The 25,931-nt window shown below is 39.7% G+C and overlaps 1 protein-coding gene across 1 annotated transcript; it reads left to right on the forward strand.

Annotated features, from left to right (window-relative positions):
• The first annotated feature begins 19,923 nt into the window (after nucleotides 1-19,923).
• On the forward strand, nucleotides 19,924-20,529 carry LOC149991040 (endogenous retrovirus group K member 24 Pro protein-like). The gene has a single exon (XM_090264066.1). It carries the CDS (start codon nucleotides 19,924-19,926, stop codon nucleotides 20,527-20,529), a length of 606 nt encoding a protein of 201 aa, XP_090120192.1.
• The last annotated feature ends 5,402 nt before the right edge of the window (nucleotides 20,530-25,931 follow it).

Raw genomic sequence — 25,931 nt, forward strand, 5'->3', positions numbered from 1 at the left:
CATAGCAGCCCTGTTTACAATAGCTAAGTGCTGGAAACAGCCTAGGTGCCCGTCTGTGGATGAGTGGATCAAAAAACGGTGGTACATCTACACAATGGAATACTATGTAGCAGAAAGAAAGAAGGAACTCCTGCCATTTGCGACAACATGGATGGAATTAGAGAGAATTATGCTTAGTGAAATAAGCCAGGCAAAGAAAGCAAAATACCATATGATATCACCTAATACAGGAAACTAAAGAGCAACACAAAGAAACGAACTAAATAGGCAAAGACTAGAATAGTAGTCAGTAGGGGGGAGGGGGGAGGGAGAGAAGGGGGATAAGTAAGGGAAGGGTCAGGTCAAGGAATGTATATGAATGACTCATGGACATGGACAACGGGAAGGGATATAATTGTGGGAGAAGGTATGGGCTGGGAGGGGGGAGCAATGGGGAAAAAATGGGACAACTGTAATTGAATAACCAAAAATAAATTTAAAAAAATTTTTAAAAAAGCAAACAAAATGATAAACGGTCTTGTATAGTGTAATGGCTGGATTCTTTATTGATAGTCTGTATTTCTCTTTATTGAACACATTTTTATACCTAGATTTTCACTGTTAGACAAAATGACCAAAATGTGATCATTGCAATCAGTGAACAATTACATGGATTTTGGTCCTAATAGTTGAAAAAAGATATGTCCTAATTTTGGATTTTCTTCATTATATGGAAATATACTTTGGGGAAGACTTGGAAACTCTGGAAAAAATCTCTCTTTGTTCTTTCCTACTTGGGGAAACCAAGATATGCAGAATATTTTCTACTAATTTATTTGTGCATTTCAAAGTATTTGAGAACCATTGATTTGTATTTTCTCCACATATTGTCAAAGACAGTGCTAGAGACCTGAAAAGACTCACTTTGATCTGAAGGTAGCTTTGCTTGCCATGTTCTTATATAATTGAGAACTATCTGTAATCAAAACAGAATTTCCAAACCTGGGCTTAGTCCTTTATTGCACTACACAGGGGAACAATTTCTAACATAATTACTGCTGAGTTTGATTTTTCAGATGATTGAGACTAACATGGGCATGCTGATTTTATTTTATTTTATTTTTTTAATGTGTTCTATTTGCTTATTTTTTTTTAAATTTTTTTATTTTGATTTTTCAATTACAGTTGTCCCCTTTTCCCCCAATTTCTCTCCCCCACCCAACCCACCCCCTCTCCCACAATCATATCCCTCCCCGTTGTCCATGTCCATGAGTCTTTCATACAGGCTCTTTAATTAAACCCTTCCCTTACTTATCCCCCTTCTCTCCCTCTCCCCTCCCCCCTATTGACTGCTATTCTGCTCTTTGTTCTATTTAGTTCCTTTGTTTGTGTTGTTCTTTAGTTTCCTGTATTAGGTGATATCATATGGTATTTTTCTTTCTTTGCCTGGCTTATTTCACTAAGCATAATTCTCTCTAGTTCCATCCATGTTGTTGCAAATGGCAGGAGTTCGTTCTTTCTTTCTGCTACATAGTATTCCATTGTGTAAATGTACCACAGTTTTTTGATCCACTCATCTACAGATGGGCACTTAGGTTGTTCCCAGCACTTAGCTATTGTAAACAGTGCTGCAATGAACATAGGGGTGCATAAGTTCTTTTGAATTGGGGTTTCAAGATTCTTCGGGTATAATCCTAGTAGTGGAGTCATTGGTTCAAAAGGCAGTTCCATTTTTAATCTTTTGAGGTAATTCCATACTGTTCCCCATAGTGGCTGCACCAGTCTGCATTCCCACCAACAGTGCAGTAGGGTTCCCGTTTCTCCACATCCTCACCAGCACTTGTTGCTTGTTGATTTGTTGATGATGGCCATTCTGACTGGTGTAAAATGGTATCTCATTGTGGTTTTTATTTGCATCTCCCTGATGGCTAATGATGTTGAGCATTTTTTCATGTGTCTATGGACCTTCTGTATGTCCTCTTCGGAGAAGTGTTTGTTCAGGTCACTTGCCCATTTTTTAATTGGGTTGTTTGTTTTCTTGATGTTGAGTCGTATCAGCTCTTTATATATTTTGGAAATCAGTCCCCTGTCTGTGATGTCATTGGCAAATATGTTTTCCCATATGGTTGGTTTCCTTTTCATCTTGCTGATGTTTTCTTTTGCTGAGCAGAAAGTCTTCAGTTTGATGTAATCCCATTTATTTATTTTTTCCTTTATTTCTCTTGCTTTAGGAGATGTATCCGTGAAGAGATTGTTACGTGAGATATCTGATATTTTCTTGCCTATGTTTTCCTCTAGGACTTTTATGGTGTCACGGCTTACATTTAAGTCTTTGATCCATCTTGAGTTTATTCTCGTGTGTGGTGTAAGTTGGTGGTCTAGTTTCATTTTTTTGCAGGTCCCTATCCAGTTCTCCCAGCACCATTTGTTAAAGAGGCTCTTCTCACTCCATTTTATGTTCCTTCCTCCTTTATCAAAGATTAGTTGACCATAGAGGCCTGGGTTTATTTCTGGACTCTCTATTCTGTTCCACTGATCTATATGTCTGTTCTTATGCCAGTACCATACTGTTTTGATTACAGTGGCTTTGTAGTATTGTTTGATATCTGGTGTTGTGATTCCTCCTGCTGTGTTCTTCTGTCTCAAGATTGCTTTTGCTATTCGGGGTCTTTTTTGGTTCCATATGAATTTAAGGAGTATTTGTTCTAGGTCTGTGAAATATGTCATTGGTATTTTAATAGGGATTGCATTGAATTTGTAAATTGCTTTAGGTAGTATGGCCATTTTGATGATGTTGATTCTTTCCATCCAAGAACATGGTATTTGCTTCCATTTATTTGTTTCTTCCTTAATTTCTTTCTTCAATGTTATGTAATTTTCAGAGTACAGGTCTTTTATCTCTTTGGTTAAGTTTACTCCTAGGTACTTTATTTTTCTTGTTGCTATAGTAAATGGTATTTTCTTTTTTGTCTCTGTCTCTGCTACTTTATTGTTGGTGTACAGAAATGCCTTAGATTGCTGTATATTTATTTTGTACCCTGCGATTTTGCCAAATTCACTTATTATATTGAGTAGTCTTTTAGTGGAGTTTATAGGATTTTCTAGGTATACTATCATGTCATCTGCATATAATGAAAGTTTCACTTCCTCTTTCCCAATTTGGATGCCTTTTATTTCTTTTTCTTGTCTGATTGCTGTGGCTAGGACTTCCAACACTATGTTGAAAAGGAGTGGAGAGAGTGGACAACCTTGTCTAGTTCCTGAGTTCAGGGGGAATGCTTTCAGTTTTTGTCCATTGAGTATGATGTTGGCCTCAGGCTTCTCATATATAGCCTTAATTATGTTAAGATATGCTCCCTTTATTCCGATTTTGCTGAGTGTTTTCATCATAAATGGGTGTTGTACTTTATCAAATGCTTTTTCTGCATCTATTGATATGATCATGTGATTTTTGTCTTTCATTCTGTTTAGGTGATGTATTATATTTATTGATTTGCGAATATTAAACCATCCTTGCATCCCTGGAATGAAGCCAACTTGATCATGATGTATGATCTTTTTGATGTATAGTTGGATCCTGTTTGCCAATATTTTATTGAGGATTTTAGCATCGATGTTCATCAGTGATATTGGCCTGTAATTTTCTTTCTTTGTTGTGTCTTGACCTGGTTTGGGGATTAGGATAATAGTGGCTTCATAAAAAGAGTTTGGGATTTTCCCCTCTTCTTGGATTTTTTGGAACAGTTTGAGGAGGATAGCAGTTAGTTCTTCCCTGAATGTTTTGTAGAATTCGCCTGTGAAGCCATTCGGTCCAGGGCTTTTGTGTGCCGGGAGATTTTGGATTACTGTTTCAATTTCCTTTTTTGTTATTGGTTTGTTGAGACTTTCCACTTCTTCTTGATTTAGTTCTGGAAGGTTGTATGTTTCTAGAAATTTGTCCATTTCTTCTAGATTGTCAAATTTCTTGTCATACAGTTGTCTGATGTAATTTCTAACTATCATTTGTATTTCTGAGGTATCAGTCGTGATTTCTCCTCTTTCATTTCTGATTTTGTTTATTTGTGTCTTCTCTCTTTTTTTCTTGATTAGACTGGCTAGAGGCTTGTCGATTTTGTTGATATTTTCGAAGAACCAGCTCCTAGTTTTGTTGATCTTTTGGATTGTTTGTTTAGTCTCTATGTCATTTAGTTCTGCTCTGATCTTGATTATTTCATTCCTTCTTCTTGCCCTAGGCTTTGTTTGTTGTTGTTGTTCTAGTTCTTGTAGCATTGTGGTTAGGTTTTTTATTTGAGATTCTTCCAGCCTTTTCAGATATGCCTGTATTGCTATAAACTTCCCTCTCAGGACTGCTTTTGCTGTGTCCCACAGGTTTTGGGTTGTTGTGTGCTCATTATCATTAGTTTCTAGAAATTTCTTGATTTCTTCTTTGATGTCATTGTTAACCCATTCATTATTTAATAGCATGTTATTCAATCTCCATGAGTTTGGGTGTCTTTGATTTTTTTCTCTGAGGTTGATTTCTAGTTTCAGGGCATTGTGATCTGAAAAGATGCTTGATATGATTTCAATTTTCTTGAATTTGTTGAGGCTTGTTTTGTGACCTATCATGTGGTCTATCTTTGAAAATGTCCCATGTGCACTTGAAAAGAATGTATATTTTGCTTCTTTGAGGTGAAAAGTTCTAAATATATCAGTTAGATCCATGTGGTTTAGTGTGTTGTTCAATGTCTGTATATCCTTGGTGTTTCTTTGCTTGGATGATCTGTCTATTGTTGATAATGGAGTGTTGAAGTCCCCTACTATGAGTGTGTTGTTGTTGATATTCTTTTTGTGGTCTTCTAGTATTTGCTTTATGTATTTGGGTACTCCTATGTTGGGTGCATATATGTTTATCAAAGTCATATCTTCTTGATGGGTTGTTCCTTTAAGTATTATGAAGTGTCCTTCTTTGTCTCTTTTTATTGTCCTTGCTTTGAAATCCATTTTGTCTGATATGAGAACTGCTACCCCAGCTTTTTTTTCCGGTCCGTTTGCTTGGAATATTTTTTTATATCCCTTTACTTTCAGTCTGTGTAAATCTTTTTTTTTCAGGTGTGTTTCTTGTAGACAGCAAATATGTGGGTCCTGTATTCTTATCCATTCCGTTACCCTATGTCTTTTATTTGGAGCATTTAATCCATTTACATTTAAAGTTATTATTGACGTGTATTTATTCATTTCCCTTTGTACCTCTGTTCCTCTCCTCTCTTGTTTTTTTCTTCTTTTTTTCTTAGAACAGTCCCTTTAGCATCTCTTGCAATGCTGGTTTGGTGGAGATGTATTCTTTCAGTCTTCCTTTGTCTGAGAAACTCCTTATTTCACCTTCGATTTTGAATGAGAGCCTTGCTGGGTAGAGTATTCTTGGTTGTAGGCCTTTGTTTTTCATTGCTTGAAATATTTTTGACCATTCCCTTCTGGCTTGTAATGTTTCTGTTGAGAAATCGGTCGATAGCCTTATTGGAGCTCCCTTGTAAGTTATTTGCTGTTTTTCTCTTGCTGCTTTGAGGATTCTCTCTTTGTCTTGGAATGTTGCCATTTTCACTATGATGTGCCTTGGAGTGGGTTTTTGGGGGTTCCTCTTTATTGGAACTCTCAGTGCTTCTTGGACTTGCATAGCTCTTTCTCTCATGAGGTTCGGAAAATTTTCTGTCATTATTTCTCCTATCAGATTTTCAATTCCATGCTCCTTTTCTTCTCCCTCTCATATTCCGATGATCCTTAAATTATTTTTCCTAATGCTATCCTGTAATTCCCTTACATCTTGTTCATATTTTTTCAATCGTTTTTCATTTTGCTGTATTGTCTGGGAGTTTTTCTCTACATTATCTTCTAACTCACTAATCCGATCCTCTGCTTCATTAAGTCTGCTTTTGACTGATTCTACTGTGTTTTTCAGTTCAGAGATTGTATTCTTAAGTTCTTCCTGGTTCCTGTTAACAATTTCTATGTCTTTTTTTATGCTGGTGTAGTTCTCTGCCAGTTCCCTGTAATTTTCTTGGAGCTGCTGGTAACTTCCTTGAAGGTTGTCATAGTTGATTTTAAGGATGTCGAGTATATTGAGCTTCTTTACCACCAGTGTTTTGAATTCCATGTCTGACATTTGGGCTATGTCTATTTCATCTATCTCTCTTTCTGAGGATTCCTCTTTTCTTTTCATTGAGGGGTTATTTTTGCGTCTTACCATGTTGGATTCTTTTTGTTTCTTTTTATTTATTTATTTATTTTGGGGGGGGTAGTCTGCTTTGACTTCCCTCCTTTGTGGTGTAATATTCTTTATCGAAGGTCTGGGAGTTTCAGTGGTGCAGTCTCTTTGATATCCTGAGCCTGATGGTCTTGAGTTACCCTTTATGTCGTTTGTTTATGCTGTTCGGTTATATTTCAGATGTTCTTTGATAGGATCTTTCTTCTGGCTACTTGGTTGAGAGTCACTCTATCTGCTTTGTCTTGAGTTCTTTTGTGGATATGCTGTTAAAGACATAAACACACAGCCCAGGCAGGAGACCCACACCCTCAGAATGTATCCCCCACTCTATCCTGCTATCGTTAGCCAACTAGCCCGTATTAATATAAATGTAAAGAGATTTGAGCTTTTATACTATAAGAAGAATAGATAAGAGTTGTTTTGGGGGAGGAAAAATATAATTTTTGATAGAGGGGGTGATAGATTAATAATAGTTGAGACTGTGCAAGCCAGTTAGTAATATTTACATTGTATGTTAATAAAAATAGAAGAAAAGGATAGAAAAATACATAGTATAGTAAGAAAGTGGGATTGTATTGTATTTGGGTTTATATAGTAATTATATTATATTATTTAGAGTGATAGGGGGGCTAAGCTAGACACACAAACGAATAAACCACGATTAAAGAGAAAGGATGAGAAGGAGAGGTTATATGCAACACGTTAGAGGTAAAGTTTGTTATTATTGGAAGAGGTGAAGGAAAAACACCCGCCCAAAAAATCCCCAAGAAAATAGAAGAAAGAAAAGAAGAGAGAAAGAGAAGAAAATAAAAAAATTTACCACAAAACCCCCCCTAAAAAAAACCCCAAAAGGGAAGAAAGAAAGGAACAAAGAAAGATAGAAAAGAAAGAATAAAGAAGAAAGAAGGAAAGAAAAAAGAGAGAAAAAAATTAAAAAAAAATATATATATATATATATATATATATAACCCCCAAAACCCCCCCAATAAAACCCCAGGAAAAGAATAAAGAAAGAAGGAAAGAAAAGAAATAATTAAGAAGAAAGAAAGAACAAGGGAGAAAAAATTTGGGAGAAAAAATTTGGAAAAAAAAAATCGATGTTTTTACTCCGTTTTAGCCTTGGTGTGTTGCCTTCTTTTTCTGGGTCCACAGCTGGTCTAGTGTGGCAGGTCAGAGGTTCTTGTTTCTTGCAAGACTGGTGTGCGCCCCCGGTTGCCGCTATGGTGCGCGCCCGCGGTTGCCGGCAAGGCGCGCTCCCTTGCTGCTTGCTGGAGCCAGTTGAGGTGCCCTTGCGCGCAAGCCCCTGCGCTCTCAGGCGGCCCGAGAGTTTGCCCCGCGGTTGGAGCCCACTGCTGCGGGGCCGCGGCGGTTCCCAGTTCGCGCCGAGGCGTCCCTGCCCGGGCGGGCTGCCCGAGCGCTTTCCCTGGGATTGGCTCCTGCCTTCGCTGGGCCGCGGCGGTTCCCCGTTCGCGCCGAGGTGTCCCTGCTCGCGCGGGCGGCCCGAGCGCTTTCCCCTGGATTGGCTCCTGCCTTCGCTGGGCCGCGGCGGTTCCGCGTTCGTGCCGAGGTGTCCCTGCCCGCGCGGGCGGCCCGAGAGCTTTCCCCGGGATTGGCGCCCACTGACCCCGGGCTGAGGTGCTTTCGCGCTCGCGCGCCGCCCCGTTCCCTCAGTCCCACTGAGCCGAGCTCCGGGAGTTGGTCTCTCGCCTCTTAGGGCAGGGCCAGGGACACTTGTGCTCAGTGGAATCGAGCGTCCGTGGGTCGCCGCCTCCCGCTGTTCCCGTGCTGCAGCTGCCCGCCTTCCCTCACCCGTCTGGGCGGGCACAAACAGAGCCTGCGCTAGTGGTCTGCTTTCCGGCCTGGGGCCCTGCGCCCACGGGAGCTGTCTAGGGGTGTTTGTGCACAGTCCTCTGCGTGTTCAGTGGGCCCTCCCTGTGCCCGTTGGGGCACTGATCTTATGTCCGTTGGGGAGTGTCCGAGGGACGCCTGGACTCACGGCCCCGCGCACCTGGGCCAGTGAATGAGAGCACTTCCCTATGTGCGCCCCTGCGACCCAATGGTAGGGTTGAGGAGTGGATGAGTGGGCCTCTGCGCCTGGGCTCCTCCAGAATGGCCTACCACCCCCAAACTTTCCTCCCGTCTCCACCGTCCACTAGAGAAAAATATAAAGGAGAATTATGTTCTCACTTGCCCGGCAGCACGCTGTCTCCTATCCTTCAGCGCCAATGCCACTTGGTCGAGTCCCGTCTCTGCCAGCGGGCAGAGATCCACTCTCCGCCTGACTCCTCTCTGGGGTAGCCTGTGGTCGCCAAAAAGCCTTTGTGTGCTTCCCGCCACAGCTCGGGCAGCCGCCCCAGTCAGGAATCCCGTTTTGTCCCCTTTTTCTCCGCTATCCTCACTAAACAGGTTGTTCCCAGATGGATTTTCTCTAATCCAGCAGTGCCTTGGCTCAACTCCCGCCAATGTCCAGCTGCTCACTGAGGTGTTCTGTCTGCAATTAGACCAAACTGCAGACGGGTCTCCGGAGCCTAAAACCGCAACCTCTCCTCACTCCTCCGCCATCTTACCTCTCTCGGGCATGCTGATTTTAAAACTGCAGTTAGTTTTCTTCTGTCACGTCACGTTTTTCTCTACACCTTACCATTTTCTTCTTTTTTTTTTATTATTGTTTTTCAATTACAGTTGTCCCATTTTCCCTTCATCGCTCTCCCCCACCAAGTCCACTGCTTCTCCCACACTCATATCCCACACCATTGTTCATATCCACAAGTCATTGATACATGTTCTTTGATTAAACCCTTCCTTTACTTATATCCCTTCTCTCCCTCCCCCCTCCTCCCTGATAACTGTTATTCTGTTCCTTGTTTAATTTTGTTCATTTGGTTGTGGTGTTCCTTAGTTTCCTGTATTAGGTGATATCATATACTATTTTTCTTTCATTGCCTGGCTTATTTCACTAAGAATAAGTCTTTCTAGTTCCATCCATGTTGTCTCAAATGGCAGAAGTTCTTTGTTTCTTTCTGTTGCATAGTACTCCATTGTGTAAACGTACCACAGTTTTTTAATCCACTCATCTACAGATGGGCACTTAGGCTATTTCCAGCACTTAGCTATGGTAAGCAGGGCAGCTACGAACATAAGGGTGCATAAGTTTTTCTGAATTGGGGTTTCAGGATTTTTTGGGTATGATCCTAGTAGTGGGATTGCTGGTTCAAAAGGCAGTTCAATTTTTAGTTTTTTGAGGTAATGCCATACTGTTTTCCATAGTGGCTGCACCAGTCTGCATTCCCACCAACAGTGCAGTAGGGCATCCGTTTCTTCACATCCTCTCCAGAACTTGTTGTTTGTTGATTTGTTGATGATGGCCATTCTGACTGGTGTAAAGTGGTAACTCATTGTGGTTTTTATTTGCATCTCTCTGATGGTTAGTGATGTTGAGTATTCTTTAATGTAGCTATGGTCCCTTTGTATATCCTCCTTTGAGAAGTGTCTGTTCAGGTCTTTTGTCCATTTTTTAATTGGGCTGTCTGTCTTCTTGGTGTTGAGATGTGCAAGTTCTTTATATATTTTGAAGATCAATCGCTTGTCTGAGGTATCATTGGCAAATATGTATTCCCATATGATTGATTTCCTTTTCATCTTGCTAATGTTTTCTTTTCCTGAGCAGAAACTAGTTTGATGTAGTCCCATTTCTTTATTTTTTTATTTTATTTCCCTTGCTTTAGGAGATATATCAGTGAAAATATTGCTATGTGGGATATCTGAAAATTACCTGCCTATGTTTTCCTCTAGGACTTACATGGTGTCACAGATTACATTTATGTCTTTTATCAATCTTGAGTTTATTCTGCTGTGTGGTGTAAGTTGGTGGTTTAGTTTCATTTTTTTGCATGTCCCTGTCCAGTTCTCCCAGCACCATTTGTTGAAGAGGCTCTTCTCACTTCATTTTATGCTCCTTCCCCCTTTGTCAAATGTAGTCCTGGGTTTATTTCTGGGCTCTCCATTCTGTTCCATTGATCTATATGTCTGTCCTTATGCCAGTACTAGACAGTTTGGATCAGTGTGGCTTTGTAATATAGTTTGATGTCTGGTACCATGATTCCTCTTGTATTCTTCTGTCTCAAGGTTGCTTTGGCTATTCAGGATCTTTTTGGGTTCCATCTAAATTTTTGAAGTATTTGTTCTAGGTCTGTGAAATATGTCATTGGTATTTTAATAGAAACTGCAATGAATCTGTAAATTGCTTTGAGTAGTATGGACATTTTAAACATGTTGATTTTTCCCATCCATGAACATGGTATTTGCTTCCATTTATTTGTATCTCCCTTAATTTTTTTCTTCAATGTTACATAGTTTTCGAAGTATAGGTCTTTTATCTCTTAGGATAAGTTTATCCCTAGGTACTGTATTTTTTTTTGTTGTTGTTGTTGTTGCTACAGTAAATGGGATTTTAAAGAAATGTCTATCTCTGATATTTTACTGTTGGTGTACAAAAATGCCTTAGATTTCTGTATATTTATTTTGTACCCTGCCAGTTTTCCTAATTCACTTATTATGTTGAGTAGTTTTTTAGTGGAGTCTATAGGGTTTTCTATGTACAGTATCATGTCATCTGCAAATAATGACAGTTTTACTTCCTCTTTCCCAGTTTGGATGGCTTTTATTTCTTTTTCTTGTCTGATTGCTGTGGTTAGAACTTCCAAGCCTATGTTGAATAGGAACAGAGATAATGGACATCCTTGTCTTATTCCAGATCTCAGGGGGAATACTTTCACTTTTTGTGGATGAGTATGATGTCGGCTTCGGGTTTCTCGTATATAGCCTTAATTATATTGAGTCATGCTCCTTCTATTCCCATTTTCCTTAGTGTTTTCATCATAAATGGGTGTTTTACTTTATCAAATGATTTTTCTGCATCTATTGATATGATCATGTTGTTTTTATCTTTCATTTTGTTTAAGTGGTGTAATATATTTATTGACTTGTGAATATTAAAACATCTTTGCATCCCTGGGATGAATCCGACTTGATCTTTGTATATGATCTTTTAAATGTGTTGTTGGATCCTGTTTGCCAATATTCTGTTGAGAATTTCAGCATCAGTTTATCAGCGATATTGGTCTGTAGTTTTCTTTGTTGTGCCTTGACCTGGTTTTGGAATTAGAGTAATACTGACTTCATAGAAAGTGTTTGGGATTTTTCCATTTTCATGGATTTTTTGGAATAGTTTGAGAAGGGTAAGTGTTAGTTCTTCCCTAAATATTTTGTAAAACTCACCCATGACGACATCCGGTCCAGGGCTTTTGTGTCCCTGGAGATTTTTGATTACTGTTTTAATTTCACTCTTTGTTATTGGTCTGTTCAGGCTTTCTACCTATTCTTGATCCAGTTTTGGAAGACTATATGTTTCCAGGAATTTGTCCATTTCCTCTAGGTTGTCAAATTTCTTGCCATATAGTCGTTTTTTGTAATTTCGTACAATCGTTTGTATTTCTGTGCTATCGATCGTGATTTATCCTCTTTTGTTTCTTATTTTGTTTACTTGGGTCCTCGCCCCCCCCCCCTTTTTTTGTGATGAGCTTTGCTAAAGGCTTGTCAATTTTGTTTATTTTTTCAAAGAACCATCTCCTACTTTTGTTGATCGTTTGAATTGTTTGTTTAGTCTCTATGTCATTTAATTCGGCTCTGATCTTGGTGATTTCCTTCCTTCTACTCGCTCTGGGATTGGTTTGTTGCTATTGTTCTAGTTCTTGTAGCTGTAGGGTTAGATTTTTTATTAGATATTCTTCCATCCTTTTCAGGTTGGCATGTATTACTTGAACTTTCCTCTCAGGACTGCTTTTGCTGTGTCCCATAGTCTTTGGGCTGTCGTGTGTTCATTATCATTAGTTTCCAGAAACTTCTTGATTTCTTCCCTGATGTCATTGTTAAGCCATTCATTACTTAATAGCATATTATTCATTCTCCATGAGTTTGGACGTCTTTGATTTTTTTCCCTGAGTTTGATTTCTATTTCAAGGCATTGTGATATAAATAGATACTTGACATAACTTCAATTTTCTTGAATTTGTTGAGGTTTGATTTGTGTCCTACGATGTGATCTATCTTTTAAAATATCTCGTCCATTTGAAAAGAATGTATATTTTTCTTTTTGGGGTGAAAAGTTCTATATATATCAGATAAATCGATTTAGTTTAGTGTGTTGTTCAATGCCTCAATATCCTTGGTGTTTCTTTGCTTTGAATATCTGTCTATTGTTGAAAATGTCGTGTTAAAGTTCCTAGTTATGAGTGTGTTTCTGTTGATTTCCTCTTGTAGTCTGCCAGTATTTTCCTTATATATTTGAGTGCTACAATATTGGGTGTATATATGTTTACCAGGGTTACATCTTCTTGATGGATTGTTCCCTTAAATATTATGAAATGTCCTTCTCTGTCTCTTTTTTGGATGCTTGTTGTGAAATCTGTTTTGTCTGATATAGGTATTGGTACTCTAGCTTTTTTTTTTTTTTTTTTTTTTTTTTGATGTCCGCTTGCTTCGTATAATTTTTTCCATTTCTTAACTTTCAGTCGGTGTAAATATTTTGTTTTGAGGTGTGCTTCTTATAACAGCATATATGTGGGTCATGTTTTCGTATCTATTCCACTACCCTATGTCTTTTAATTGGAGCATTTAATCCATTTACATTTAAGGTTATTATTAACAGGTATTTATTGATTTCCCTTTGTACCTGTGTTCCCTTCCCTCTCTTTTCTTTTCTTCTTTTACTTAAAGCATTCCCTTTAGGATCTCTTGTAATGCTGGTTTGGTGGAGATGTATTCTTTTCGTCTTCCTTTGTCTGAGAAACTCCTTATTTTACCTTCGATTTTGAAAGAGAGCCTTGCTTGGCTAGAGTAGTCTTGGTTGTAGGCCCTTGCTTTTCATTGCCTGGAATATTTTTCTCATTCCTTTCTGGCTTGTAGTGTTTCTGTTGAGAATTTGATTGATAGCCTTATCGGAGCTCCCTTGTATGTTATTTGCTGTTTTTCTCTTGCTACTTTTAGTATTCTCATTTTATCTATGAATGTTGTCATTTTAATTAGGCCTTTGAGTAGGTCTATTTGAGTTCACCTTCATTGGGACCCTCTGTGCTTCCTGGACTTGTATGACTTTTTCTCTCATCAGGTTAGGAAAATTTCTGTCATTATTTTTTCAATCAGGTTTTTTATCAATTGTGCCTCCTCTTCTCATTCTTGTATCCTTATGATTTTAATGTTGTTTAGTCTCATGTTGTCGTGCAGTTCTCTTAAACCCTCTTCATTCTTTTTATATATTTTTCTATTTTGTTGCGTTTTCTGGGAATATTTTTTCTGCATTGTCCCCTAACTCACTCATCCGATCCTCTGCTTCATTGAGCCTGCTTTTGATTGATTCTACTGTGTTCTTCAGAAGTTGTATTGTTCATTTCTTCCTGGTTTATATTAATAGTTTCTATGTCCTCTTTTATGCTGGTGTAGTTCTCTGTAAGTTCCTTGTAGCTTACCTGAAATTCTTCGTAGTTTCCTTAGAGATCCTTGTAATTTCTCTGGAGTTTGTCATAATTTTCTTTGAGATTTTCAAGTACCTTGAGCTTCTTTATAACCATTGTTTTGAATTCCATGATTGATCGTTGGCTTATGTCTATTCCATTTATCTTTCTTTCTGGAGATTCCTCTTTTCTTTTCTTTGGGAGGTTGTTTCTGTGTCTCCCCATGTTGGGTGCTTCTTGTTTGTTTTTGTTTATTAGATTTGTGTGCTTTGGTTTCCTGCCTTCATGGTATGAGATTCTGTATAGGAGACCTGGTGGATTCAGTGGTGCAGTCTCTGATCTCTTGAGCTTGATGCTCTTTGGATGCCCTTAATGCCATTTGTTTAAGCTTTTTGGTTGTATTTCAGTTTCTCCTTGGTGGATCCTTCCCTCTGGCTAGTTGTTTGAGAGTCACTCTGCCAACTTTATTTAAGTTATTTTTCTGGAGATGCTGTTAAAAGATAAACACACAACCTAGGCAAGAAACCCATACCCTTAAAAATATCCCCCATCCACATTCCCACTATCGGCAGCAGATGAGCTAGTGTTAATAAAAATGTAGAGAGGTTAAGACTATTATACTATAGGAGAAACAGATAAAGATTGTTTTAAATGATAGAAAGATGATTTTATAGAGGGAATATGATAGAATAATAATAGTAGCAAGTAGCGTCAAGGCTATGTGAGACAGTAAGAAATATTTACATGGTACGTTAAAAAAGAGAGAGAAGAATGCAGAATGAAGTGAGAAAGTGGAAGTGTATAGTATTAGGTTTATATAGCAGTTATATACTATATGTTTAGTGTGAAAGGGAGGATAAAATAACAGACAAAGAAAGAAACAAAAATTAAAGAAGAAGGATAGGAGGGAGAGAAGGTAGGGAACAGATTAAAGAAAGATTTTTTTTTAAGTGGAAGAGAAAAAAGGAAGAGAAAGAAATGGAAAAGGAAGAAAAGAAAAGAAATAAAAGGCAAGAAAAGGTGGGGGGGGAGAAAGTTTTCACTCAGTTCAACCTTTGGGTCCAGTCTTCTTTTTCTAGATCTATCACTGGACAAAATTCTGTGGGTTTCAAATCTTTTCTTGCTGGATGGTTGTTAAGGGATCTGGCTGGTTTCTGTGGCTGTTTTTCTATCACTCGTGGGCCTGTTGCAGCTTGCTGCTGTGAGCTGCACTGAGTTGTGTCTCTCCTCACTTGTCCTGAGGCACTCTCCAGCAATCCTCAGTTTTGTCTAAAAACGTTGTTCTGCTGGCAATCCAGTGCGCATGTCCCTAGTCCCCGCCCAGCTTTGGGTCCTGTCTTCGTTCTTCCTCCCAAAAAGTCTCTGTGCTCCAAGCTGTAGCACCAGGCTGCGTCTGTCCCTGACTGGCAGCGTCTTATTGTTCACCTGTGTGTACTACTTGCTTGCCTGTGGTCCCTACTGAGTCTGCATTTCTGCCACAGCTTTCCTGTATGGGCCCCTCTCCCCAGCTCAGTTCCGCTTCCTTGTTTGGTGGTGGTACCATGATATGCCTGTCCAGGGTGCAGGATTGCCAGCCCAGAGTTGCCAGCCCAGGGAGTCCCCACGTAGACTCAGCTCATACAATTTCCCACAGTTTGGGCTGTTTACTGTCTTCCCACACCTCTGGCTGTTTCAAGGAAATCCTCTCACTGACTGCCTTCTGAACTTTGCTGGTCCCAGTGCCTCCGGTAGACGGCTGTTTTTAAGCAGATTCTGGCTAATGAGTCTGTCTGCAGCTGCCTTTTTGGGGTGCAGTGTGACAGTGGTGCCAGGCTGGGGGCCCAGCAACAGGGCTGGGGGCCCAGTGACTCCTTTTGAGAACAGGGTGAGCTTTCTGCCCTCTTTCATGCTGCTCCCACACTCCCTTTCCTGCTCATGCTATCTGAAATTGGCACTCACTCACTCATCTCCATGTTTGTACTCTAAGTTTTTCCATGATGGGAGCAAGCAGACAACTCTGCAACCTACTCTGCAGCCATATTATCCCTCTCCCTCTACACCTTAACTTAATGCAACCACTCTAGGCTGGATCAAGCCTGTATCGAGGGAAGAACTAGTGCTCTCTTATTGGCTGAGAGCAAACCTCCCTCAAGTGGGGATGGGTGGGGAACAACTTTGTAGACCAGGAACAGGTTCATACTTGTCTAGGATATTTAGTTACACATGACACAGTGTGATGAGAGGTTGTGTGCTGCTCTGTATAGTGAATGGTATTCTGATGTGTAGTCTGAATTCTTGTCTGTATACAAGGAGTTAGCAGAATTTATTTTTTTTACTTATATACGTACTTATTTCCTTTCCTTCAGAGCATGTCTGCCGCTGCTATTTCTCATCGTAAGTGCCTAAACAACCCTGATTCGTTCTGGTATATCTGTGGCAGTTTCACCATTCCCAGTCAAAGGATAAACATCAGCGCAGTTGTCAGGCAAGCCTATTTTGCATATTTTGAAGTACAACTTGGTGATCAAGATAAGTCTTGGGCCCCTCACAAGGTATGCAAGCAGTATATTGAGACTTTATGGATGTAGACAAAAGGGACACATGATAAATTGCCATTTGGTATACCTATGGTTTGTTGAGAGCCCAGAGATCATTCAAGTGACCGTTACTTTTTTATAGCGAAAACGTCAGAATATAACAAAAAAAAAAAAATGTAAAATAGAGTAGCCTAGTCTACGATCAGCTATAATCCCACTGCCTCATTCAGCTGAGATTCCAGTGCCAGTTTTCATTGAACTACCCTTTTTTGAAAAACAAGAGTATGGTGAAGAACTAAGTGACAGCAATGATGAAGATTTTGAAATTGAAGATGACTCAGTTTGTAAGGGATTTGATCAGTATGAGTTGAATGATTTGGCACGAGGTTTGAGACTATCCAAAAAGGCTTCAGAACTCCTAGCATCAAGACTGCATGAGAAAAACTTGCTTGAAATAGGAGCAAAGGTATCCTACTTTCGATCATGAGAAAGTGCATTTCTGCAGTACTTTTGAAGTGATGGTGGCTTTGTGTATTGCCATAACATACATGGTTTAATGAAGGAATTGGGAATTCCAACCTATAATGCAGCTGGATGGTGACTGTTCATTGATAGCTCAAAGCAGAGTTTGAAGCGTGTCCTCCTCCACAATGGCAATTTACTGGGTGCAGTCCCAATTGGCCATTCAGTTTGTTTTTGTGAAGAATATGAAGACATAAAGAGAGTCATTGATCTGTTGCAATATCACAAGCACAATTGGATCATCTGTGTTGACCTTAAAATGGACTGCTTTCTCCTTGGTCAGCAATGCGGATACACCAAGTATGTATCCCTGTTTTCTATATATGTGGTACAGCAGAGCATATGAAAAGCATTGGGTGGTTTCAAATTGTCATCCAAGGTCTTACCTGAAACCTGGTGTTCCAAACATTCTACATGAACCACTTGTTGACAGAAATAACATTATATTCCCACCTCTACACATAAAACTGGGTCTCATGAAGCAATTTGTTAAAGCTTTGCCAACTGAAGAAGACTGTTTCAAGTATCTCATTTTGGTATTTCCTAGCCTGTCATTTGAAAAGATAAAATACCTTAATATGTATGTTTGGTAGCAGAACGTTACTACTTGTACACAATTTGACTTACAGTAACAATATATAACCTTTATATAATTAATTAACTCTAAATTAACAGTATAATCAGTTAATTTATTATTTATTTTCCTTTGTATGTACAATTTGTATGATTTTTCGGACAAAGGGATGTTGCGGGAAGACAGATCTCTGGGTAGGGGCATTCTCATGCCCCACCACCCAGGTGGCATCCCGTGACTCAGGAGACGATGAGCAACTCTCGTCTCCGCCTTCGGCTTTAGGCTGTCAAGGCCACTGAGTCATGGAATCCTGGGTAAAACAGGTTCTGTTGGGTACTCCATCTGCTTCCTTGTTAATGAAGTCTTGATATGGAGCTGGCCTTGAGGATTAGTGGATCTTCCTTACTTCCTTGACAGGTGTTAGATAAAACAGGAGTTACCCTGGCCGTATTTTACATATTAATGCTACTGTAAGAATTCTTTCACTTGTAAAATTCTCCTGTTGTTGGCTGGAATGTCACACCCTATTCTATTTTTAGTAACTTTTGAAACCCTAATAAAAAGAGGATGAGGCTTCCCGCTCTCCGCTGATGGTCTGAGCGAGCCACAGCCCTCCGTTCGTTACTGGCCAATCATCCTGCCTGCCGGATTTATTTCAGCGTCCGAAATCACAACCAACGCAACATCTGGCGCTCCAGCACAGACCAGAAGGTAAAAACCGTGACGGGTAGGACCGAAAAGGAAATCGCACGGGTCTAAGCAAACTTTTCGGAAAAACGCTTCAGAGTAATGGGGAACAATCCTTCAGTTAAGGAAGAATATATTAGGCTTTTAAAGTCTTTACTTAGAAGTTCAGGTGTACAAATAAAAGAGAGTGCCTTAACAGATTTATTCTTGCAGGTCAAGAAACACTGTTACTGCTTTACTCCAGAGAGAAGAAATCAGTTAAATTTAAGGGTGTGGAAACGAGTTGGTAAAGCTCTTAGAAGAGCTCATCAAACTGGTCCAAAACACAGGCCGCTTTTAACCAGGTGTCGAAGGCCTTACAGCCATTTCAATCGGACTTTGAGCCACTTGGCAAGGAGGAGCAATTGCCTTCTCGAATTTATAATCAGCCCGAAATGGCTCAAAAGAAAAGTAAGGAGGCGGTGGCGGGAGGAGGTTCCCACTGCGGGCGGGGGCTCGAATACCCGAGGGGCCGGTGGCGGCGGCAGCGGCAACGACTCTGGACACAAGTCGAGCCCTTCCTGTGGAGCGCCCTGGCTGTGGTGGGCGCCGTCGCGCATGCACGCGGGGGCTGGGGTTTCCCCCTCCGCGCCCCTCACAGCGCCGCCAGTTCCACCACCGGGGCCGCGGTTCTGCGCAACGCCTCCTCTCAGCCTGCGCCTAGCAGCCGACTTAAAACTGGTGCAGACCAGGGTTATCTAACAAACAAAAGATTTATTTTCGGTTGTTACAGCAACTGGTAAAAGGAACTAGATGCCAGATTAAAGAAAGGCATTTTGCTAATTTAATATATTACTCAAATACTTAATATCCAAAAATTCATGTTTCTCAATTCTAAAAACTGAATTTTTGTCAGTCTATATTAATATTATATACTTTTTATTATCACTTTAAATAGTCAAATATTATTTCATAATATATATTCCTTAGTTGACAAGGTTTCCAAAATTTAAAAGTTAAAAAAACTTCCTTGAAACCTTGAGGTATTTCAAAGGGCCCTTGAAATATCTCAGGAATTTATTATTTTCTTCTTACCCAAAAGAAGAAAACTAAACCAATCAGGCTTAATACATTTTAAAATACTTGGAAAGCTTTGTCAAATAAGAAAATCTTACAAAAGAACTAAAAAACAATTGGCTTTTTAAAATGCTAATGCGGATTGTAAAAGGGCGTTGGCTCCTGTGAAACAAAAGGGTGGAACGGTTGAAGATTATATCAGAGCATGTAGAGAAATTGGATCTCAGACTTATGGTATTAATTTGTTAGCCTCGGTTATGAAAGAAAACTCTCAGAATTCTAAAATTAGGTGTTTTAATTGTGGTAAAATTGGGCATACTAGAAAAGATTGCAGGAAAGGAAAAGGAGAAAATGGGGTAGAAAAATCCTCCCAGCCTCCGGGACTGTGCCGAAGGTGTTACAAAGGAAGGCACTGGACCAATGAATGCCATTCCAAAAAGGATAAACAGGGCAATCCTTTGCCGCCCCTCCCTTCAGCAGGGTCGGGAAACTGGCAGCAGGGCCCAGCTCGGGGCCCATCAAGCAGTACGAGCCTAACTACTCAGTTTCCTGTCAGCTCGGGGCAAACCCATCAGCTGAGGAATTAAAACCTAAATCTAAATTATTTATCTCAGAATTATACCACTCGACCAGGTCGAGCGCGGCCTTAGATATACCAGCTCCTGCCGCATTTTCTTTGTCTCCCGACAAAGGAATCCAGAGAATTCCTACAGGTGTTTATGGCCCCTACCGGCTGGCAGTGTTGGCTTGCTAATAGGAAGAAGCAGCCTGACTAGTAAAGGAATTATAGTACATTTAGGAGTAATTGATGCTGATTTTACGGGAGAAATTGAGGTTATGATGACAGCAGAAAAGCCTTGCTCTTTTGAGCAAGGGCAGCGCATTGCCCAATTGTTAATTCTTCCATACATCCCCGGAAAATCTGTGCCTGCTACACGCACTGGGGGATTTGGAAGTATTGATAAACAAGTTTTTTGGCACACTCTGATTAATGATCAGAGGCCCGAATTAACTGTACAATTTGAGGATGGAACTTCTATTACTGGATTAGCAGATACCGGAGCTGATGTATCCATTATATCTTTGGAACATTGGCCCAAGCATTGGGACACTAATATTATTAAAGCTAGCTTTGTAGGCTTGGGCACCCTTGACAAAATACATCAAAGTACTAAGCCTTATTCTTGCTATGGGCCTGAGGGACAAACTGCAGTTTTGCAGCCTTATATGGCCCCAATATCTGTTACTTTATGGGGAAGAGATTTATTACAGCAATGGGGTGCTACGTTATCAATACCCACAATTTCCCCCGTATCAAAGAATATTATGTTTAATATGGGTTATAATCCTGCTTTTTCACAACCTAAGCTGCCAGAATTTGATACCAGGACAGGACAGGATCGTCGAGGCCTGGGGCATCCTTCCTTTGATGCAAATTTATTTTAAAGGCCACTGTTGAGCGCTTCGCCCTTCCTCTGAAATGGTTAACAAATAAACCGGTGTGGGTGGAACAGTGGCCTCTAACCAATATTAAATTAGAAGTGCTTCATCAATTAATACAGGAACAAATAAATCAGGATCACATTGAACCAAGTACATCCCCATGGAATTCTCCTATTTTCATATTAAAGAAAAAATCTGGAAAGTGGAGAATGTTAACTGATTTAAGGAAAATTAATGAGGTAATTCAGCCTATGGGACCTTTACAGTCAGGGCTACCTAACCCTGCATTAATTCCAAAGCATTGGCATATTATCATAATTGATTTAAAAGATTGTTTCTTTAATATTCCCTTACAGCCACAGGACTGTGAAAAATTTGCTTTTACTGTACCTGCTCTTAATAATCAAAAGCCTAGTCAAAGATATCAGTGGAAAGTACTTCCTCAAGGAATGTTGAACAGTCCTACAATGTGCCAGCATTTTGTTAATCAACCTCTGGAAGAACTCCGAGGTCAATTTCCAGAGGGAATGTGCCTACATTACATGGATGATATTCTACTAGCACATCCCTCTGAGGCACAATTATTACAAATGTTTAAATTAACTTCTGATTTGTGTGCTAAGTATGGTCTTCAAATTGCTCCAGAAAAAATACAAAAGAAGGAACCGTGGAATTATTTAGGATACCAAGTAACTAGAAGTCATATAATACCTCAGAAGGTTAAAATTCGTAAGGATTCTCTTCAAACCTTAAATGATTTTCAAAAATTATTAGGAGATATTAATTGGCTCCGACCTTCTATGGGAATTCCTACCTATGCTCTTGAAAATCTTTTTCGCACTCTGGAAGGTGATTCCAATTTAAACAGCCCCCGATCATTAACTAAAGAGGCTGAAAAGGAGCTTGAATTAATTGAACAATATTTCCAAAATTGCCAATTAAATCGTATTCAGCAACTAAGTAATCTTAAGTTAATCATTATCCACAGTGCTCATTCTCCTACTGGGGTGTTATGTCAAGAAGAAAACATTATTGAATGGCTATTCTTACCGCACAAATCAACCAAAAGACTAGAGACTTATCTCAGTAAAATTATTCAAATTATAATTCGTGGCAGATTACGTTTTAGACAACTTTGTGGTCAAGATCCTGATGAAATCATTGTTCCTTTTACCAATAAAGAAATTGCTAATCATTGGATATTGTGTCAAGAATGGCAAAATGCCTTTTCTGACTTTCTAGGTAAAATTCATAATTTATATCCTTCCTCCAAAAAGTTTCAGTTTTTAAAGCGGACTCAGTGGATACTTCCCAAATGTGTTGTCTCACAACCTTTATCTGAGGCAGAGACATATTTTACTGATGCTAATAAATTTGGTGTTGCTGGTTACAGTAACCTGAAAAATAACAAGACTATTCAAAGCCCTTATACTTCTGTACAAAAGGCGGAGTTATTTGCTATTGTTATGCTTCTAACTGATGTACTTTCAGTTCCTTTAAACATCATTACAGACTCACAGTATGCTGCCCATACTGTTCAAGCCCTGGAAACTGTAACCATACCTCAAAATGGTTCTGAACTTAACACTCTTTTCTTACAGTTGCAGTTCCTCCTTCGAACTCGCCATCATTTAATTTACATAACCCATATTCGATCCCATACAGGTTTGCCAGGACCCTTAACTAAAGGCAACAATTATATAGACACTCTAGTTGGTTCTGTTATCAAAGCTCAAGCTGAACATCAGCTCCATCATGATAATGCTCGGTCGCTTAGACACCGGCATAACATTACCTGGCGTCAAGCACGTCAAATTATTAGGGACTGTTCTACATGTCAACTTATTAACCAACCTTCCTTACCAATAGGTGTTAATCCTAAAGGTTTGCTACCTAATCAAATCTGGCAAATGGATGTTACTATTGTACCTAGTTTTGGAAAGCTTAAATTTGTTCATCATTCTATTGATACTTGCTCTAAATTTTCATGGGCTACAGCAATGTCTTCTGAACGTGCAGGATGTGTTATTACACACCTCCTCGAAGCTTTCACTGTTCTTGGAAAGCCAGAAACTATTAAAACAGATAATGCTCCAGCTTATCTCTCTAAAAAATGTCAGGAATTTTTTTCTCAACACGATGTTAAACATGTTACTGGTATTCCATATAACAGCACTGGACAAGCTCTCATTGAACGTCATAATCGAACATTAAAAGAGCTTCTTGAAAAACAAAAAGGGGGATATAGTATGGATTCCCCAAAGAAAAGATTAATGAATGCAGTATTTACTCTAAATTTTTTGCAAATTGGTGATGATTCTCTCGTTCCAGCTCAAAGGCATTGGGCAATGAAAACTGTTTCACCAATAAATCAACCTGTTTATTATTATGATGTTTTAACCTCCAATTGGCTCCCAGCAACTGTTATTCGATGGGGCCAAGGCTATGCTTATATTTCCACAGGCACTCAGAATATTTGGATTCCTGACAAACGCCTTAAGCTGCGTCATGTCCTTCCAGAAGAGGGGACGAGAGGACAGCGGCGAGGAGGACTGGAGGAACCTGCCAGACGGGATGCAGAAAATGACTCTAAAACGGAGAAGGAGACACCTCCGCACAGCCCAGAGACGAAATCAAGGAACAGACCCACCAACTTGGAATCAAATTAAACATTTAGTAAATGAAGGAAAAGCCTTAGTCCAAGCTAATCATAGCCCACTTACAGCTGAAGCCTTGTTTTTGGCAATGCTTGCCATTTTATCTATTCAGGCCCCTGGAGCTAATGCTGAAAATTATACTTACTGGGCTTATATTGCTAATCCACCTTTAATGAGAGGGGTCTCATGGTGGGACCCTACTGTTCCTATATATCATAATGAAACGGGTTGGCTTCCCCGTCCTTTTGATATACGTGGTCCTTTAAAGCCTGATGAGGAAGGAACAATGGTTCCATATTATGTTACAGGAGTTTCTGGTCCACCTATTTGTTTTGGTGCTGGTTATCACTGCTTTAATATTGGTCTCCAAAAGTGGCTCACAGTAGAAGGAAATACCACCGGGTTATATAATAAGCTGTTAATAATGCTCTCTGCTTATACTCCTACTGGTTATATTCCAAATCATTGTGAATTTGTTCTCCATCGAATGAGCCACTCTGTAAAATGCCAACGTTTCTCTCAGTAACTGATTGGGTCCATTGGACTCAGTGCAGGGGAGAACAAGTACGAGTTATTGTTAATACTTCCTATGGAAGCGTCATTACTTGGAGTCCGTATGGCTCCACTCGTACGGCACATTCTAAGCAAAATATACAATGGACCAATAACATTACTTGGATGACTGGTATTGCCAGAGATTCCATTGTTTGGCAAGAAAGTGGTTTTTCACCACCATTACCCTATATGAAAGGCTTTTATTCTCAACCTCATTTGTGGAAATTAAGTGCAGCTTTTGAACCTCTTAATGTCTGGACGGGACGGCTATATCAGGCCAATGGTTTTCATAACCCTACTTTTGTGCAAAATGTTACCAGATATTTTCAGGCTTGTGTTAAACTTCCCTATTTACTACTCAAAGGGAAAGTTACCTGGGTTCCTGAGACAGGCGAAATCTCTTGTTTTAATTGTACTCTGCATACCTGTGTTAATCATACTATGAGTTTGTCTCCCAAGGAAAGTCTCTACCTCCTGAGAGCCCGAACTGGAGTCTGGATGCCTGTTCAGCTTGGCCGTGCATGGCAAGACAGCCGTGCCTCTGGACCCCTTCATAAGGTGGCTGAACGACTGCTTCGCCGGAGCAAGCGCTTTATCGGCCTCCTTATTGCAGTCATCATGGGACTAATTGCTGTCACCGCTACCGCTGCGACTGCTGGTGTTGCTCTTCATCAGTCTGTGCAGACTGCGGATTTTGTAAGGACTTGGCATCAGAATTCTGAACAATTATGGACTGCTCAACGCCAAATTGATGCTGAAATGCAGTCTGAGTTAGCTGATTTAAACCAAGCAGTTGTTTTAGCAGGTGATCAACTACAAAGTGTTAAAAGACAGTTATTGTTAAAATGTGATTGGAACCAATCTTCCTATTGTATTACTCCTGTTCCTTATAATGAAACTGAATTCCCTTGGGAACGGGTTCGTAAGCATTTGTTAAATCATGATAATCTAACCCAGCATATTATTACCTTACAAACTAAAATTCATACTACTTTTGAGAAACATTTAGAACAATTATCTGGTCAAAGTATTTTTGAAGATGTTATGAGTGGAATTGATAAAATGGATCCTGTTCCCTATATTAATGGGTTCATTGGAACTCATGTTGGAACAATTTCTTTATTCCTTATTTTCATTTTAGTAATTGTTATTGTGTTTTTGCGCTATAAGAAAAGACAGAAAGTTAAGTCTGCTATCTTCTCAGTCATGCTCCACAAGACATCTGTAAAACAAAAAGGGAGAGATGTTGCAGGAACACAGATCTCTGGGTAGGGGCATTCTCATGCCCCACCACCCAGGTGGCATCCTGTGACTCAGGAGACGATGAGCAACTCTCGTCTCCGCCTTCAGCTTTAGGCTGTCGAGGCCACTGAGTCATGAAATCCTGGGTAAAACAGGTTCTGTTGGGTACTCCATCTGCTTCCTTGTTAATGAAGTCTTGATATGGAGCTGGCCTTGAGGATTAGTGGATCTTCCTTACTTCCTTGACAGGTGCTAGATAAAACAGGAGTTACCCTGGCCGTATTTTACATATTAATGCTACTGTAAGAATTCTTTCACTTGTAAAATTCTCCTGTTGTTGGCTGGAATGTCACACCCTATTCTATTTTTAGTAACTTTTGAAACCCTAATAAAAAGAGGATGAGGCTTCCCGCTCTCCGCTGATGGTCTGAGCGAGCCACAGCCCTCCGTTCGTTACTGGCCAATCATCCTGCCTGCCGGATTTATTTCAGCGTCCGAAATCACAACCAACGCAACAAAGGGAAGGTATCCTGTACCTTTAAAAGTTGACATGATAGAGAAAAACTGGTGTCATTTTTGGATTCAGATGCCAAAAGTTAGTCAAAAAAATGTCACATCTCAATCAACAAAAATTGTTTTCCTCAATTTTATTTGAGTCTTTTTGGGAAATCTTAAACCTTCATATCTTTATCTGCCAAATGAGCTGATCTAAGTTTAAACCAACAATATACTCAATGATATTTAACCACTGCGGAAGATTGAGTTAACATAAAAGGCTGCTATTTACATTAAATAAATAATTAACAAAACTATTTACAGGTGAAGCTAAGTTATGCTGACTCTTCTTCTTGATGTTCATCTTACTCTCACTCCTATCTTCAGCATATTCCTAGCATTCCCCTGTATCCAGTGTCTTTGTAAATTCTAGAACCCTGCTTTCTTTCTGTCTCT

The sequence above is a fragment of the Furipterus horrens genome, unplaced genomic scaffold (assembly GCF_987537825.1).
Source record: "Furipterus horrens unplaced genomic scaffold, mFurHor1.1.pri manual_scaffold_17, whole genome shotgun sequence".
Lineage (NCBI taxonomy): Eukaryota > Metazoa > Chordata > Mammalia > Chiroptera > Furipteridae > Furipterus > Furipterus horrens.